Consider the following 20,286-nt stretch of genomic DNA (forward strand, 5'->3'; position numbering starts at 1 on the left):
AGCTCTAAAATGTAGGACAGTAACTAAAAACTCAACATGGGACAAAGGAAAACAAAAGCTGTGTGTCTAACCAAAGCATGATTAACAAGACTAAATACTCAGTAGTATGTTTGTGTGTGTGTGTGTATAGTCTTTGGTTCGCCTCCTCACCTGTGGTTTTGGGTCTGGCCCCGGCCCCATTAATGGGCCCAGTTGGGGGAGGTCTCCTCGTTGGAGTGCCAGTCCCCGTCGCCGCAGTCCATGTAGCTTTGGTTGGCCTGGTAGCAGAGGTGGACCTGGGGGCTCCGACAGCCTTCCTGTCAGCCACCTTCGTTTGGGTCCTGACAGTGGACGCGGCAGACGGCCCCACAGACCTCTTTGTGGCTGCAGCTGACGCCGGTGCTCCAGCTGTGGTGGTGTTTTTCTTTTTGTCCAGAGCTGTTTTCTTGGCCAGGTCACTGGCTGAGGGCTTTAATCCGTTGGCCATGTGGCTTGGGGCTGTGCCTGGACGAGAGGTGCTGGGTCCTGACGCCGGACCTGTTGTGGTCTTGATACCAGCTGTGCTGTGCCCTGGTTTAGCCAAGCCCACGGTCTTAGCCTTGGGTTTAGGGTCAGTTGCTGCCTTGCCATTGGCCCCATTGACCTCCTTGGACGCAGGGGATGCTGTGGGGTTTTCAGGCTGAGCTGTGGTGTTTTGGCTGTCTTCGGGCTGTGATGGAGGGGACGGGGAAGTTGCAGGGGCTGGCTGGGGGGCCATCTCGTCGGTGGCCATCCCCTGGGCAGAGGGCTCAGCTCCTATGGCTTCTGTGGGCTCCATGGCAACCCCATCCGGTTTCATCCCCCTGTAGGCCTGGCAACGGTCTCACTTACCGGATCCAGCGGCTCACAAACACACTGAACCCGGAGTGGAACCAACGTCCTATCTCACCAACCTCACGGTTCTGGAGTGGAAAAGAGAAGAGAGATTCATAAATGTTGATGTTCAAATTGGTGTGGGAAAAAAAACATGTTTAATCATAGAACTACAAATAACCCCTCATGTATATTATCAGAATAGCCACACATGAAACCATGCATTCGTAGACTTGTAGCATTTAAAAAACCAACGGAAATGCCATGAGGCACATGGTCTCGCCGAGGAATTTGAAACTATTGGAAAAACAGGAAGAGAGAAGCCAACATTATGATTTGTTTCTAAAGTGCACAGTCACTCACTGTCTGATACCAATACAATGTGAGGATCACAGACTGAGAACAGAGAAATGTACGATCCATGATTAAAAACTGGCATTGTCAGAGTACTATAACAAGTTTGACATGCAATAACTAGTGTACAGAAACCAAAATGTCCTCCAGCATATATGGAGAGTGAGGGAGAGAGAGAGTTGTGGATGGAGTGCTGAAAGACCGCAAGGCCTTGCAATCTCCTGACAGTCCACAGGAGAGAGAGAGTGAGAGAGAGAGACTGGAAAACCAGGACCACATGTCCCATTTGTTAATGATTCTGTTCGGTGCTGCCAGCCCAGATGCTGACCACGATGACAGCCAGCGATTACTAAGAGTCAAACGCTGGTTATTGGAGGCCTCAAATGGACAATACTGTACGAATGGAAACAGACAAATACAGAGCGTGGCTGGATGTTGGGGGGGGGGGGGGGGGCTGGATGAGTAGGCTCTGGGGCTCATTAGCCTTACTGCAGCCCCTCGAACCCTGGCAGGCTGCCTTCCCCTGCCAACGTGGCCTCTCTCCACTGCTGCTGCTTTTCCTCATCTACTCTTCTACTTTCCACAACCCCCTCCTTCCCTTTCTATTACAAGCCCTCCCACCCACTCCTCTAGCTCCCCCTGTCCAACTGCCCCTCTACCAACAACAATAGTTGATTTTTCTTCAGTATACCCCCACCCCCCTCTTCCCTCACTCCTTTATTTTTTCTTAGCCACTTGTTCCTCTTTCAGCTACTCTACATGATCGGTTCTCGGTCAACAGATGGTCTGGGCAGAAATCTTTGTTTGGAGCTCAACAAACAGGCTTGGCAAGAGAGGAGGAAGAGAGCGAGAGAGGACCACACGCAGGAGAGAGAGCGAGATGGGGGGGAAGTGTGCAAGAGATGGAAGAGGAAGGGACTGGGAGAGCACAGTGACAGACAGAGAGACTTATGCAGAAGCCATCTGACTGAGGTCATCGTTAATAGTTTGACAAACTTCCATCAAGACAACTTTCCATAGAGGGGCTTTTCAGTGGAGCAGATAGAGAAACCTATAGAGGCCAAGCAGCAACTAGACTCCCCCAGGGCTCTATTCAGTTACTTATTAACGTTGACACATACCATAGAGTGGAACACCTTGTTCCCAACTCTCCACACAAACCTCAGTTTGCTACTTATTCACTCATTTGAATGTTTACAGAGGAATTTCTTTCCTTCAAGACAGTTTGGCCTTGGCCTGTTTGTGAGCGACATATGAGGCCTAACCACACATTAGCCCAGTCTATTGGCAAGGCAAATGAACAAAAGAGACCACTTGTGGAGATCCTGTGGAACTAGTTGGGTCGGTTTGATAGCAGACAGACAATAGAACTAATACCAACACCCCTCCCCCAAAACACATGCACCCCTCTCTCAAATTCCCCCAATCTCTCTCCCTCCAAACCAATGGTCTGACCTCTATTTAAACCAGAGAGTACAAACAAAATGCCGTCACTGCAGTTATCCATGATTTATTTTCCTCTCCTCGTCCTTCTGGCTCCAACATTTTACATTTACATTTTAGTCATTTACATTACATTTTAGTCATTTAGCAGACACTCTTATCCAGAGCGACTTACAGTTAGTGAGTGCATACATTTTTCATACTGCAGGCAGACAGGATGTTCGCCGCCTCCTCCTCACTTTTCTGCGCTCCTATTACATATCTCCAGCACAGAGAGGGGCCAGTGAGGAGAGAGGGGCCAAGAGGAGAGGGGGGCCAAGAGGAGAGAGGGGCCAAGCTTGTAGCCTTCAGTCAACTGAGCAGGGCTACGCCAGAGCTGCTAACTATTCTTACAGATCTCTACATTATTCAATGAGATATATATATATATATATATATATATATATACATACTTCAACTCTTGATGACCCAAGATGTTTTTGTGAAACAGAATTTGTCATCAATGACATGGCTGAATCAAGTTTGGATTATTGCAGATGAGTTACAAGCCAGTAGAGTTTCAATCAATCAGCTAGAACATTGAGCACTTGGAAAAGCTCTATCCTAAATGAAATTCATTATCAAATCTAATTTGGGAAGGAAACAAGGCTAAACTCCATTTACTAAATTGGTCATCATCTCTTCACAATATCACAAGTTCAACTCAATACTCCGTGTTTTAAACAACCCGGCTAGTGCTACCAATACATTTGGATGTGCTTCTGACACCAATGTAGCGTGGTAATGATGCATTAGGGAGATAGCGGGATGTGGGACATCACAGCGAGGGACGACTGCCAGCTAAGTAAATCCAGTGGGCAGGGCAGGAGTCAGATTAACGCGCCATCGCTCTACCCGCGTTCGGTGGGCAGGAGCAGGATAAAAGGGGGATGTTTTGGCCGTGGGCAGAACGGGCACTGGCCTGGCTTTACTTATGCCCATCTCTGGCCCAGCGAACGCCAGGGGCTGCTGACCTAACCGCTAACGTCAGGGTCTTACCAAAGTGCTGCCTGTATCGCATTCCCTACCACGAGCTGAGCCGACCTCTGGGTAGTGGGAGGCGGCATGACGGCATCACTAAAACCCTACACGCATATCAAGAGCTTTGTTGAACTGTAGCGAGGCGATTAGGGAGGGTATTAGAGACTCCTCTGCTTCAAAGCAGCTAGCTGTAGTATTTCCTATTTGAAACTATTGCATGGCATCGTTCTTAAAACCACTCATCACCAAAATGTCCTTATGACACAAATTCTCTGGGAATTTCGGAGCGGCTTTCCATCCCTGGCAGTCTTAGCATAGACTTGCAATTGGAATTATTCAAAGGGCAACACCCCCCAAAAAACGATAGAATAGATTGCATGGCCGATAGATATGAAAGGCTTCATGCATTTTGATGAAATAAAGAGCCATTGTGCTCCCCTCCAATCATTTGCATAACAAATAACAGTAAAATAAAAAGGGCTAATACCATATTCAGGACACAGCATGCTTACTTTCCAGCTAGCGCTGCAGCTAATATCAAAATTAGCTCAATACCCCTGGCAACAATTACCATGTGTTGGAAGTATGCAAATTCATAAGCCGGTTGGAAATTGCTCCCCGGCTGCAGTCTGACAACAGTGGCTGGGTACTAACCGACTAGCCAGTGTACTCATCAGGTTGTCTGTTCCTCTCTCTGGGTGTGTGGTTAACGCTGCCATCGTAAGCCTGTTGGGGTGGGTTGTCTAGACGGAAGAAAGTCGCTGCCCCTCAGTCTCATCTTCGCTGCGTTGCATCTTCTAACTCCCCCGCTCTTTTTCACCCCTGCTTTCTCTCCTTTTTTTCCTAGCAGTTTAATTACAGCTGTCTGCAATCATCCTACAGTGCCAGCCATGTTTTAGCCACGCATCACATCAGACAGTGATGCGCAGCAAAATGGGTCACTTTTAATACAAAGAGGGGGATTTAGCTGCGTTGAGTGGGTTGGAAATGCAGTCGGACTACAGGGAGAGCGAAAGAGAAAAAAAAGAGCAAGAAGGGTTGGGGATAGAGGAGGTGTGTGTGTGTGTGTGTGTGTGTGTGTGTGTGTGTGTGTGTGGGGGGGGGGGGGGGGTTACTGATGTCAGCTTAGTGTCATAACAGTCTTAACCACGGGTGAAAAATAGATTATTCTCTCTGCTAGCTCACAGAGGGCGGTGAACGGGGAGAGTGCTGAGGGGAAATATGAGGGGTACATTTGCCATAAAGGTTTGAGGTTGAGGCCCAGTGTCGTGTGCACATGTGCTGGAATGCCTGGGGAGGGCTCGGGACAGGGCGTCTGTCAGTGAGCCGAGCCACCTCGTCCACATTCCAGCTCTGCCGATCAGACTCCTCGGGGTAGCAGCCTCTAAACAGCTGTCAGAGGAAGGGTGTGTACGAATATATACACTGAAGTGTTGGACCCATGTTTAATGTGCTGAAATAAAAGAACCCAGACATTTTCCATTTGCACAAAAAGCTTTTCTCTCAAATGTTGTGCACAAATTTGTTTATATCCCTGTTAGTGAGCATTTCTCCTTTGCCAAGATAATCCATCCACCTGACAGGTGTGGCATATAAAGAAGCTGATTAAACAGCATGATCATTACACAGGTGCACCTTGTGCTGGGGACAATAAAAGGCCACTAAAATGTACAGTTGTGTTACACAACGCCACAGATGTCTCAAGTTTTTAGGGAGTGTGCAATTGGCATGCTGACTGCAGGAATGTCCACCAGAGCTGTTACCAGAGTTTTGTTTGGGATGCTTTGGATCGACAGAGTATTCCAGTTCCCACCAATATCCAGCAACTTTGCACAGCCACTGAAGAGGAGTGGGACAACATTCCACAGGACACAATCAACAGCCTGATCAACTATGCGAAGGAGAGGTGTCGTGCTGCATGAGGCAAATGGTGGTCACACCAGATACTGACTGGTTTTCTGATTCACGGCCCTACTTTTTAATTTTTAAAAAAGGTATATGTGACCAACAGATGCATATCTGTATTCCCAGTCATGTGAAATCCATAGATTAGGGCATTATTCATTTATTTCAATTGACTGACTTCCTTCTATGAACTGTAACTCGGTAAAATTGTTGAAATTGTTGCATTTATATTTTTGTTCAGTATATACTGTGTGTGTGTGTGCGTGCGAGAGAGAGCAGGGGCCGTTCTACCAGATTGTGAATTCTTCTGATTCCACTGTGCTGTACAGAGTGTACTTGCATCATCTTGGACTACAAGATAGACCTCCATTTTAGACTGCACTACCAAAGCAAACCCTGTGCCTGACAGAGACAACCCAATTGAGCATTTAACAGTGTGTGCTAGCAAGACTAAACTGGGCCTGGATGGTAGAGACTATGGTGTAACCGAGCTGTATAGCGCCATGGGTGTTTGACAAACGGGGGCCTCAGTCTCTGGCTATTCATTAATGGACTGCTGTCTGACTGAGTGAGGCCTTGCTATGTGGAGGCCTCCAAAGTACTGGGGCTCTGGCCAGAGGAAACACAGGCCTCATTCACAGTGTGTGTGTGTGTGTGTGTGTGTGTGTGTGTGTGTGTGTGTGTGTGTGTGTATAAAAGGGGTATGACAGGAAAGGAGGGTGGATAATGAGGGAGAGAGGCTTTAGGAAGACAGGAGTTTACGAGGACAAACAAGTATTGGAGAAGGATGGGTTTATTAGGGAAGGAAGGGGGTTTCCTATACAGAACTAGGAATTCATTATTGGACCAGTTCCCTGCAGACAGGAAAGCGGCATTCACTAGTCAAATTCAACAACTGACCAAGTTCACTAGAAGTTACAACAATGCATTTTGACCAAGGCAGATCCACATACACCAGGGTCGTATTCATTAGGGAAAATCGTAGCAAAGCATTTTGCACTGGAAAACGAAAACTAGTGTTTCTTATTGGTCAAGTTCAGGTAATCCCTTCCCATTTGTCAATTTTCTTCCATTGAGTGCCTAATGAACACGACCCAAGGCAGTCATTAACCTACCAACTGCATGAGATATAACACAGCCTCCTAAATACTTCCTATCCACTGAGGGGGGAAAATAGTTGAGCAGGAAAGCCAGAACAACTGGCCTATCTAGACTGCCAGCCTGTCCAAAGAGGGAGTCAATATATTTAGTAAGAGGGGGAAGTTGAATGAACTCTTAGTATCGGTGGTGGAAGAGTGGAAGATGGGGTGAAGTGTGTGTGGGGTGTGGAGAGAGCGTAAGACTGTTGCTCCGTCTGCCCATATAAGGCAGTGTTGCCGAGTTCTGCTGCATCACCACAGAACACTCAGAAAACACGGCACGCAAAGAGATCCAATCTCCTGATGAAATCCACTGACACACACAAGATAGTCATTACTCACAGCATGATGACAGGAGAGGCTCTACTGAGCATATGAGCCCAGCTCTGTTCTCAACCCAGTTGAATGGCTGTCTCAGTCTGTCTGGACTAAATGAAAGATGTTCTCTCACTCACTGCTGTTGCCATAGACATATGAGTCGCCTGCGCTCAAATGTGAAAATCCAGCGAATCAGCAAAGGCAAACCAGGCAGGTCACTAGTGATACAAGTCGGTATTCGACGTCCATCCATGTCTGAGGACGTCGGGAGATGACGTGGAAACCGTCCACCTTCAAGTAGGCTTTGGTTGTGGACAGGGATGGCAGATGGGTGTAAGCATCTGCCTCTGGTTCTAAAGGTTGCATGTTCGCATCCAACAATAGAAAGTTGTTTTTGAGCTATTTGTTAAGCCTATCCCAAACCTTAACCATTCGGAGTTAATGCCTAAGCTTTGCCTTAAACACTTAGAAATTTGAGAAACATGGATGAATGTCTAATTCTGATGTGAGGCAAACTGTATGATCAAGCCCCAATATTCTCCTATTTCAGTTATGGGAGAGGGGTTCCATTTCAAGCCAGCCCAGCATGTTGGATATGTATTTAATACATTATCTTTATAACTTTTATCAAGAACCTTAAGCTGAAACTAGTCTAGCTGCAACCGAATGGCTACTTGCTATTAGCCACCGTTAGCGTCTTCACCATTGTCCATGGCCTGCACTACCCACCAGCCAGCTCTAGCTCTAGCCTGGACAATTTGTCGGCCAGTCTGCACAGCGTGCTATCGACCCAGAGCATATCGGACTTTCTGCCGGAATCACTGGACCCTTGCGCCGGATCATCGCAACCAGCTAGCTGCAACCAAATGGCTGTTGTCGTTGGCTAATTACCATTGCCCCTTAGCAACACCTCCGCTGTCTTCAACCAGGATCTCAGCGATCACTGCCTTATTGCCTGCGTCCGTAATGGGTCTGCGGTCAAACGACCACCCCTCATCACTGTCAAACGCTCCCTAAAACACTTTAGCGAGCAGGCCTTTCTACTTGACCTGGCCCGGGTATCCTGGATGGATATTGACATCATTCCGTCAGTAGAGGATGCCTGGCCCTTGACCAGCAGAAAAACATCCTGTGGCGTACTGCATTAGCATCGAACAGCCCCCGCGATATGCAACTTTTCAAGGAAGTCAGTAACCAATATACACAATCAGTTAGGAAAGCAAAGGCTGGCTTTTTCAAACAGAAATTTGCATCCTGTAGCACTAACTCCAACAAGTTTTGGGACCCTAAAGTCCATGGACCATTGCCCCTTAGCAACACCTCCGCTGTCTTCAACCAGGATCTCAGCGATCACTGCCTTATTGCCTGCGTCCGTAATGGGTCCGCGGTCAAACAACCACCCCTCATCACTGTCAAACGCTCCCTAAAACACTTTAGCGAGCAGGCCTTTCTAATTGACCTGGCCCGGGTATCCTGGATGGATATTGACATCATTCCGTCAGTAGAGGATGCCTGGTTGTTCTTTAAAAGTGCTTTCCTCTCAATCTTAAAATAAGCATGCCCAATTCAAAAAATGCAGAACTAAGAACAGATATAGCCCCTGGTTCTCCTCAGACTTGACTGCCCTTGACCAGCACAAAAACATCCTGTAGCACATCCTGTAGCACTAACTCCAAAAAGTTTTGGGACACTAAAGTCCATGGAGAATACGAGCACCTCCTCCCAACTGCCCACTGCACTGAGGCTAGGAAACACTGTCACCACCGATAAATCTACAATACTCGAGCATTTCAACAAGCATTTTGCTACGGCTAGCCATGCTTTCCACCTGGCTACCACTATACCGGCCACCAGCTCTGCACCCTCCGCTGCAACTTGCCCATGCCCCCCCCCCGCCGCTTCTCCTTCACACAAATTCAGACAGCTGATGTTCTGAAAGAGCTGAAAAATCTGGACCCCTACAAATCAGCTGGGCTAGACAATCTGGACACTTTCTTTCTAAAATTAGCCGCCGAAATTGTCGCAACCCCTATTACTAGCCTGTTCAACCTCTCTTTCGTAACGTCTGAGATCCCCAGAGATTGGAACGCTGCTGCGGTCATCCCCCTCTTCAAAAGGAGGTGACACTCTAGATCCAAACTGTTACAGACCTATATCCATCTTGCCCTGCCCTTCGAAAGTTTTTGAAAGCCAAGTTAAACAGATCACCGACCATTTCGAATCCCACCGTACCTTCTCCGCTATGCAATCCGGTTTCCGAGCTGGTCATGGGTGCACCTCAGCCACGCTCAAGGTCCTAAACGATATTATAACCGCGATCGATAAAAGACAGTACTGCGCAGCAGTCTTCATCGACCTGGCCAAGGCTTTCGACTCTGTCAACCACCGCATTCTTATTGGCAGACTAAATAGCCTTGGTTTCTCTAATGACTGCCTCGCCTGGTTCACCAACTACTTCTCAGATAGAGTTCAATGTGTCAAATCGGAGGGCCTGTTGTCTGGACCTTTGGCAGTCTCTATGGGGGTGCCACAGGGTTCAATTCTTGGGCCGACTCTATTCTCTGTGTATATCAATGATGTTGCTCTTGCTGCTGGTGACGCTCGGATCCACCTCTATGCGGACGACACCATTTTGTATACATCTGGCCCTTCATTGGACACTGTGTTAACAAACCTCCAAACGAGCTTCAACGCCATACAACACTCCTTCCGTAGCCTCCAACTGCTCTTAAACACTAGTAAAACTAAACGCATGCTTTTCAACCGAATGCTGCTTGCACCCGCCCACCCGACTAGAATCACTACTCTCGGCGGGTCTGACCTAGAGTATGTGGACAACTACAAATACCTAGGTGTCTGGTTAGACTGTAAACTCTCCTTCCAGACTCACATTAAGCATCTCCAATCCAATGTTACATCTAGAATCGGCTTCCTATTTCGCAACAAAGCCTCCTTCACTCATGCTGCCAAACATGCCCTCGTAAAACTGACTATCCTACCGATCCTTGACTTCGGCGATGTCATTTACAAAATAGCCTCCAACACTCTACTCAGCAAATTGGATGTAGTCTATCACAGTGCCATCCGTTTTGTCACCAAAGCCCCATATCCTACCCACCACTATGACCTGTACGCTCTTGTTGGCTGGTCCTCACTACATATTCGTCGCCAAACCCACTGGCTCCAGGTCATCTATAAATCACTGCTAGGCAAATCCCAGTCTTATCTTAGCTCACTGGTCACCATAGCAACACCCACCCGTAGTCTGCGCTCCAGCAGGTATCTCTCACTGGTCATCCCCAAAGCAAACACCTCCTTTGGCCGCCATTCCTTCCAGTTCTCTGCTGCCAATGACTGGAACAAACTGCAAAAATCTCTGAAGCTGGAGACACTCATCTCCCTCACTAACTTTAGGCGTCAGTTGTCAGAGCAGCTTACCGATCACTGCACCTGTACACAGCCCATCTGTAATTAGCCCATCCAACTACCTCATCCCCATATTGTTATTTATTTTGCTAATTTGCACCCCAGTATCTCTATTTGCACACCATCTTTTGCACATCTATCATTCCAGTGTTAATACGGAATTTTAACTATTTTGCACTATGGCCTATTTATTGCCTTACCTCCATCATTTACTACATTCGCACACACTGTATATATATTTTTTATATTCTTTATCTTGGCCAGGTCGCAGTTGTAAATGAGAACTTGTTCTCAACTGGCTTACCTGGTTAAATAAAGGTTAAATAAAACAAAATAAAAAACAACATCTTTGAATATGTATGTATTTAAAGGCCCAGTGCAGTCAACAACATGATTTTCCTGTGTTTTATATATTTCCACACTATTAGGTTGGAATAATACTGTGAAAATTATGATCATACCCTTTTAGAGTAAGAGCTGTTTGAAAAGATTGCCTGAAATTTCAGCCTGTTGTGGTGGGATGGAGTTTTGGCCTGCCTGGTGACATCAGAAAATTAGTTAATAGACCAATAGCTTTTGCTAAGAAGCAATTCGTGTTTCTTTTTGACCAGTTTTATTGAAAACCATCACAATAAGGTACCTAATTGTTACCCAGAAAGGATTTGAAATTGAGATAGAAATGGCTGCATTGGACCTTTAATAGGCCTACAATATCTTGGGCAAACTTGTGCCAAGTGCAGCATGAGATTATGATAAGATTCTATATGGAGGCTGCAGCGGGTGAGTGGTTCTATGAGGCTCTATATTGGCTAGTAGGCAGGGTATAAGACGGGTAGGGGCCTTAAGTGGCTAGGCATGTGTGTGTGTGTGATGTCCTCGGCAGACCCAACTGGGGGGCGGGTTGTTCACATCACAACACTCGCTCTAACCGCATTCTTCCACACACTGCACAAGAGGCAGGAAACCACACACAAAACACAGCTCCTCTCCAAAGAATTCATTCTGGGACACAGTGAGGGAGGGAGAGGCGCTAGCATTCTTTCTCAGTCCCTGCTGGTGTCTGATAATAACAAAAAGGCTGTGGTGGCAGATCCGACTTTTTCAGGCTCTTTATTCTGCTGCACTCAAAGATCCAATGTTTCTGCATACGGGTATATTCTGTACTTTAGGCGCAGAGAACAGGCTGGTCAGGCGAATGGTGCTCATTTAATAAAGTTAGATCAAAGCTGAATCAGTGTCTGCAAGATCACATAAGGATCCCTGTATTCTACATTACCGAACATAATAGCATAGAATAACGCTACTGTAAGACAAAAACACCATCGCATTCAACAGGATACGTTTTTCCGGTGAAACATCCACGCAGCATCATTCAGCATTTGATCTCAATCAGTTTTTAAAAAAAGAAAATGGGGATATGCATTTAGATCTTCTTGAGTTATAAAGTGTTGTTTCGAAGTAGCATACAGTGTTGTTTTTAATGATGGCGTGAACTAATTTTAGAGCAGATTGAGTTAAACTGTAGCATAGCCTACCTGTGTATTTTGCCTAGTGGCGTGCGCTGTTGACAGTAACGTTATACTACAATGCTATTATATTCGGTTCTGTTACGTAGAACACTGATTATATGATCTTGCAGACATCGATTCAGCTTTGATCCAACTTTATTAAATGAGCACCATGACCATTTGCCCAATGACTGTATGCATTCGCCTGAATAGCCTGTTCTCTGATCATAGAGAATATATACATGCACAGAATATTTTAGTGCTACAGACTAAAGATCCCGAAAAAGCCAGATCCACAGCCACTCCGTAACAAACGCAGGCCATGGTGGACAACACAAACACACTACTGTGGGCTCTCCCAGTGAAGCTATGCACCGCTGCCTTCCCATGCACACCCTATGGTGGCAGGCTTTTCACAGTGACCTGAGGGTGAGGGCAGGGTGCTGATCTCCTATGGGGCATCTCAACAGGAGCAACTCTCCCATAGAGGATAGCTTACTGACCTTTACCCTTCTGTTTAACCAGAACCACTGGCACAATGGAATGGAATTACTCAGTGGGAATATGAGCTCATGCCGACCTGAAAAGCCATCGCTACTAACTAACTAAAGCCCATGGCATCTCATCTGGCAGTACACTGAAGAGGTAGCTCTCATTACAGTTAGAGACAGAATTTAAGCATAAAACCTTTGATATCAATGACAAATCGAATATCAAAAATGACACAGGATCCCCCTACCCAAGCCAGCCAGCATTAAATGGCTTAGGGTATAATCCAAAACAACATGGGATCCCCTACTAGAGCCCTACACGGGCATGAATTATAAGCCCGAACCCTACCCATGCCTGCGACATTCAGGCCCAATTGCTTCTGACAAATGTAAGGCCCGGCCCGAAATCAGAAATGACTTCCTCCATTAGTAAATCCTTTAGCTACTCCGCTCCATCTGTCACAAGCTCCCGGCTTTCTGAGTCAGTGAGTAACCATAGCAAGGGCTCCACGGGCTGCTCTGCTCAATGATGAGACATGAGAGCAGTTAGCTGTAAATCCCGACAAAACTCAAGGAACATTGTTATGATCTTAGTCAGATATGACTGTACTGCGCAGCAGAGCACGAGCAAATGGCTCAGCTTCAAAATGTTAGTGGTCAATTTAGTGACACCTGAGCCCTGTCCGTACCCTAGTTATTGATGAAAAAACAGGATCTAACCCGATGTATAATGTCAGGGTCCATCGGGCTCAGGTCGGGTTGCAGAGCTCTACCCCCTACCCCACCCAGCGCCCATGTCCTGCATCACCCCACCCCTCACTGGGTGTCCCCTGCACTGGGGTTGGTTGAGAGTCTTCTGGAAGCCCCGCCCCATATAGAGTTAGCGCACCACAGAGCTTGTTATCGCTAGACGAAGACCTGTATGATGTGCCTGCACAGTCCCACTTCCTGGATGACTGATGAGGCTGGGGTAGACCCCTTTGGAGACAGCAGGGCACAAAGCCCCTTTGCCAACTTGGGTAGACCATAGATGTACGGAGAAAACAAAGATGCTTCTAAGATATTCTATAGATCAGTGGTGGACATCTCCTAGTCATGGAGGGCTGCAGTGTGTGCAGGCTTTTGTTCCAGTCCAGCTCCTGTGAATAAACCCTATCCTGGTCTAATGAAAGACCATAATTAGTTGATTGCTTGGCTGAAGTATGTGTCCTGCATTGGAACAAAATCCTGCAAGCACTGCAGCCCTCCAGGATTAGAGCTGCTGTCCCTGACATATAGGATGGACACTAAGCATAGGCTTTGCCATGCTAAACAATTAATTAGCTGGATTGTGTACTTAAACCACATGCTAATGCTAATTAATTCCATAGGGGGAATGAGGAGGGTAAGACTGTGGCGAGTCATGCTACAGGCTAAGTGGATAGTTAGCGTAGCCAATTAGCCTTGGGGGAATCAGATGGGATGGGTTAGCCTAGCCTAACAAGTTAGTGTTAGGGGAATCATTAGAGAATGGTGTAACCTAGTCAGTTAGCATGGGGGAATAAGAAGGGAATGGACTAGCAGCTAGCCTAGCCACTAGCCTACATGCTGCAGGCAGTCAGCACAATCTGGTTGAGCTGGACCAGGTTCAAAGCAGCTCTGAGACAGGTTTGGTCTGGGGGTCTCTTCAGGACAATGCACAAATGGGGCCGAATGTTCCCGCAGGGTGGGAGATGGCAGAGGGGAGGTGTGTGTGTGCTGGTTGTCAGTGGGTAATCTGAGGATTAAGAGGTAACAGACAGGTCCCATTGTCCACCCCTGTGCCCACTGAGCACCCTTTGGCCTGGGGCATAGAGGGGGGTATGGATTAGCCCAGCCAGGGCAGGGGGACAGGGGTAGCAGCTGGCACACTTGGCTTTGGCCAAAATCCCACGAGAACAACCAGACCTGGGACACCAGGGCTCTAAATTCATAATTCCTTGATTCCTCGCATCTTCTCAAAACCCATTGGAGAAGGTTTGAGGGGTTTGAGAAGGAGGCAAGGGGATAGGTTGCGGGGAATCACTGAAAGACTAATTGAGATGAAGCCATGACAGACCAGGGACACAAGGCTTTGGAGGGATGGAGAGGCTGACAGTGTTGATGGCAACAGGGCCGCTCCTCTCTGGGGATCAGGAAGAAAGTCAATACTGGAAAGTAGCTGTGCTCTGTGGTGCTGCTGCCTCAGGGCCAGATCAGTTACCAGGGCTTTGAGCAACCAGGGTGAGCCCAGGCCAGATGGACTGATCCCATCGCGCCTGCCTGGCTGCCATGCCTCTGGGGGCAGACACATCATTGCTCTATTACTGAACACACAGACCTGGGTTACTCATGGGTCGAGAGGCAGACCAGAGGAAAACAGGATATGCGTAACCAGCCACAACACACACACAGCAAGTGCCGTCTCACACACACTTCAAACCTTGGGGTCAATGCCTAACCACAATCAAACCTTGTCCCAAAGCACACCATTAAAACAAACCAGATACTACGTGAATAGATTTAAGTGAAGCCTCATAGGAAAAATATAAAATAAGACTTAATAGTTCTTTGAGCAGGCATCTCAAGGTCAGACCAGAACAAACAGGATCTGACCAAACCAGATTCCTGAATGTGCTGAACAACACTTTGGATCATAGCAGAGCACAGAGCCACATTTCACAATAACAGGCAGCCACAGAGTCTAAAAGCAGTGTGTGTCCATTGCTTCATGGCTAAATGAGCAAATGCTGAATGCCAAGGCACAGACCACCACAGTGACAAGCTCTACAGCAGGACAATCAACCACAGCTTCCCATAGGACAGCAGCAGCCCTTCCAGACTGGAGACAGTGTCTGCGTCCCAAATGCCACCCTACTCCCTATATAGCGCATAGGGTGCCATTTGGGAAGGACACAGTGAGACACCATAGAAACCAGTGAGAGAATGTATGAGGAAACATACCGTAATTGTATTCACAGCAGATGTATGCCGTATGTAATCCAGCAAATGGAGAGATTTTATGGCTGTTGATAGGGTAGATAATAGCTAGTCTCGTCAGGGTGTGTGTGTGGTGTGTGTAATTGGGTAGTATATAATCTGCTCACTATGCAGGGCGAAGAAAATGGATTTGAACCCAGTGACCTTGCCATCCAATGCGTAATATCTCAGCAGCTGTTGCATTGATGCTTTCACATGGCCCCAACAATAACCAGAGCAAATAAGGGAGCATTAGCAACCATACAAGTGGAAAGCCATTTGAGTTAACAGCACACCTTTGTGACAACCACACTCCCAAGGCCTTTATTTAAGTGAATTTGTTGAAGGCATCCAACGAAATACCTGAGATAATGACCTGCAGAGTTTTACGGCTGTATCCAATTTAAGCAGTGGTCCGGTCACACGATCGTTAACAATGCAATGCCAACCACCTGTATTTCTGTGAGAGTCTTACCTAAAATAGACAACTGCAGCTGCCCCATAGGGCGCCATGCTGACTAACAAGGGAGTCTACACTACAGGAGAGGAACCAGTGCATTTACATTCCAAGACTAGTTGAGTGCCAATCATGTTACATGACTCATGTAGAGAGAACGTTAGTTCTACGAGAGTCACAGAGGCTGATCTAAGGTCCGTTTTTCTTTCAATAACTACAGAGATAAGGATGATTTTAGGGTTGGTAATACTGATTCTAAACCTGCACTTAGGGTAGTCTCGTCAACCCAACCTAGGCAAAAGCAGTGACTAGGATCTGGTTTCAATGATGGACATTTTCGGCATAGACGAACTACCTCACTGTCTACATGACACAAGCCTACCAGACGAGCTAAACCACTTCTATGCTCGCTTCGAGGCAAGCAACACTGAAGCATGCATGAGAGCACCAGCTGTTCCGGACGACTATGTGATCACGCTCTCCGTAGCCGATGTGAGTAAGACTTTTAAGCAGGTCAACATTCACAAGGCCGCAGGGCCAGACGGATTACCAGGACGTGTACTCCGAGCATGTGCTGACCAACTGGCAAGTGTCTTCACTGACATTTTCAACATGTCCCTGACTGAGTCTGTAATACCAACATGTTTCAAGCAGACCACCATAGTCCCCGTGCCCAAGAACTCTAAGATAACCTGCCTAAATGACTACCGACCCGTAGCACTGACGTCTGTAGCCATGAAGTGCTTTGAAAGACTGGTCATGGCTCACATCAACAGCATAATCCCAGAAACCCTAGACCCACTCCAATTTGCATACCGCCCCAACAGATCCACAGATGATGCAATCTCTATCGCACTCCACACTGCCCTTTCCCACCTGGACAAGAGGAACACCTACGTGAGAATGCTATTCATTGACTACAGCTCAGCATTCAACACCATAGTGCCCTCTAAGCTCATCACTAAGCTAAGGATCCTGGGACTAAACACCTCCCTCTGCAACTGGATCCTGGACTTCCTGACGGGCCGCCCCCAGGTGGTAAGGGTAGGTAACAACACATCTGCCACACTGATCCTCAACACGGGGGCCCCTCAGGGGTGCGTGCTCAGTCCCCTCCTGTACTCTCTGTTCACCCATGACTGCATGGCCAGGCACGACTCCAACACCATCATTAAGTTTGCCGACGACACAACAGTGGTAGGCCTGATCACCGACAACGATGAGACAGCCTATAGGGAGGAGGTCAGAGATCTGGCCGTGTGGTGCCAGGACAACAACCTCTCCCTCAACGTGACCAAGACAAAGGAGATGATTGTGGACTACAGGAAAAAAAAGAGGACTGAGCACGCCCCCATTCTCATCGACGGGGCTGTAGTGGAACAGGTTGAGAGCTTCAAGTTCCTTGGTGTCCACATCACCAACGAACTATCATGGTCCAAACACACCAAGACAGTCGTGAAGAGGGCACGACAAAGCCTATTCCCCCTCAGGAGACTAAAAAGATTTGGCATGGGTCCTCAGATCCTCAAAAAATTCTACAGCTGCACCATCGAGAGCATCCTGACTGGTTGCATCACCGCCTGGTATGGCAACTGCTTGGCCTCTGACCGCAAGGCACTACAGAGGGTAGTGCGTACGGCCCAGTACATCACTGGGGCAAAGCTCCCTGCCATCCAGGACCTCTATACCAGGCGGTGTCAGAGGAAGGCCCTCAAAATTGTCAAAGACTCCAGCCACCCTAGTCATAGACTGTTCTCTCTGCTACCGCACGGCAAGCGGTACCGGAGTGCCAAGTCTAGGTCCAAAAGACTTCTCAACAGCTTCTACCCCCAAGCCATAAGACTCCTGAACAGCTAATCATGGCTACCCGGACTATTTGCACTGCCCCCCCACCCCACCCTTTTTTACGCTGCTGCTACTCTGTTAAGTATTTATGCATAGTCACTTTAACTCTACCCACATGTACATATTACCTCAACTACCTCAACTAGCCGGTGCCCCCGCACATTGACTATGCAACGGTACCCCCCTGTATATATAGCCTCCCTACTGTCACTTTATTTTACTGTATATATAGCCTCCCTACTGTCACTTTATTTTACTTCTGCTCTTTTTTTCTCAACACTTTTTTTGTTGTTGTTTTATTCTTACTTTTTTGTTTAAAATAAATGCACTGTTGGTTAAGGGCTGTAAGTAAGCATTTCACTGTAATGTCTGCACCTGTTGTATTCGGCGCATGTGACCAATAAAATTTGATTTGATTTGATTTGACATCACTACTTTATCCACTTGAATAAAATATAAAATAGTAGCTAGCAAGACATATCTGGAGCCCAAACCAAGATGACAGAGTATCACTGGGATCTGACATGCTTCTGAACTCTCCCTCTGCCCAGTCTCAATCTGTTGTCATAAGTGATATCTCTGGATGTGTAGGTGTGAGTATGAAAACAGACAGCGCTGTAAATCTTGGTGAGCATTATAATCTAGCAGACATCTCCAGACCTGGAGGCGTGTGAGCCAGACACACTCCTGTTTTCACTGAAGTGCTGTTGGTGTAAAAAGTCACTCAAAATCTCTGTGATAGAGAAGCATATAGGCCTGCCCATCACAGTTTCCCTTTCACATAATTTCCCCATCACATGCTCACATTAGATTTGCAGTTGGATGTTAATGGTTTGTATAATGTGATATTGATTCAGCAATGTAATCAACAAATACATTATCTAGACTACATGTGGCTATATATCGATGAAAGAACATTAAAGGATGCTCTTTCGATTGGGCTATCAATCGATAATGGGCTCGCGCTCCACCTGCTCTCCATTAGAAAACGCAGTTTCATAGGAGCGCTTACTGGTGATCCACGGAGAATTTAGCTGAGGCCAAATCTCAGGACACAATCATGAACGGTAAATTAACCCCGGTTTTGCAGGATTCATTTGGGGCCCTCTCGTTCTCAGAACAATGGGCGTCTGAGCTGGGGCATAATTGGGGAAGTTTGGTGCGGAGGTTAGTCAATAAATGATTGATTAAATGAACATGTAGGCTACATATACGATTGTGTGTCCAGTCACCTCATGCGCCTTGACACCGCTGTTTTCGTGAAAACAAACCACCACATACTTGTTGAAACCACCGCCCAAACACCACCGACGTTGTAGGCATCACATCAATCCAGTTGGAAAACATGGGCTTTTAACAACGAACGTTTGATCTGTCATTTCATGAGCTTTGTTTGGATGATGTAGTAGCCATTGCGTAACGCTAAACGCGACAAACCAGCATGAATTAGCAGAATAATTTTTTTTAAAAGCCGAAATGGCAACAATGTATCCAACAAATTGGTTATTGCGAGACGTGTGCTGGCTCGTGTTACAATGCATCAAATCCCACTCACCGTAAGAATGTCGAGGCACGCTTCGCAGCGTTTCCCCCAAATTCTTGCAGGGACAGTCGTAGGCTAACGTTACTCCTTTTTTAGGCTGCTTCCTCGCTGGCTGGACAAAAACAGACCAAATATGTCAACGCGGAGGTTATAAATTTAGAGGACAAACAATCAAACGTGCAGCTGCCTCCCTATACTGCCTAGCTCCACAATGAAGCTGTGGATTCAAAAATGACTAAAATGTAAATTGACTTGTCAAACGGCGTTTATCCCTCCTTTAGTAACGTTCTTAGGACGGCAGAAGCTACATATAGAGATGAGGAATCGAATGAGGGGAGTTACCACAAAGTCGCGCGGGCGTCAAATTGAAGGAGAAGCATGCCCAAAAAAATCGATTTCTCCAGCTAGGAACCAATCAAGAACATGGCCTGAGGTTAATTTAAAATAGGGATGATGTCATATGCTAAACCACCGCCCCTCCTTTTATTTTCTGTGCGCTAGAGGGCCTTGCCCCAATGCCCCCATCCCTCACCCCCTCCCTCATTCTCTGTGTATGAAGTTCCAAAATCCATCTGCATGGTTAATATTTAAACTACTGTAGGCCTACACCGGATGCCTTTAAGGCCAAACAAATAGGCTAGGCTACATAAGTATGTATACACTAGTCTGTAAAGGCTTCAGTTTGTTCAAAAATCGATTTGAATGCAATTGATAGTTTCTTGATATCAATGAAGAATAGGCATATTTATTCAACTGAGAAAGGCATTGTTCACGGTCCTGGTTAGGTCTTATTTATTAGCATAATGTCACTGTCTGATGAAAACCTTGTAACTCAGTTTTTGGAAAGCAGTAACTCGGTGTACTCTGAGCATTTCATGACTCTAGGACCAACAACATTTATTCAAAATAGCTTCTGAAGTGTCATAATTGTATGTTTGTTAATGGGAAAATATTGTCATTTTTTAAATTTCCTTAAAATGTTATTTTCTGGAGATTAGGTTTTCATCAGACAGCGACAATAAGGTGCATC

General features: G+C 46.7%; 1 protein-coding gene across 1 annotated transcript in view; it reads right to left on the reverse strand.

Annotated features, from left to right (window-relative positions):
* Positions 1-19,571, reverse strand: part of LOC311131398 (uncharacterized protein) — a 40,597-nt gene extending 21,026 nt beyond the window's left edge. Inside the window, exons 1-2 of the mRNA XM_084164360.1 lie at positions 19,269-19,571; positions 151-920 (exon numbers count right to left, since the gene is read on the reverse strand). Of these exons, the coding sequence (XP_084020486.1) occupies positions 151-817 (667 nt within the window). The 5' untranslated portion in view covers positions 818-920; positions 19,269-19,571. The remainder of the gene's footprint in view (positions 1-150; positions 921-19,268) is intronic.
* Between the last annotated feature and the right edge of the window lie 715 nt (positions 19,572-20,286).

This window comes from Coregonus lavaretus (genome assembly GCF_964263955.1).
Source record: "Coregonus lavaretus genome assembly, chromosome: 6".
Taxonomy (NCBI): domain Eukaryota; kingdom Metazoa; phylum Chordata; class Actinopteri; order Salmoniformes; family Salmonidae; genus Coregonus; species Coregonus lavaretus.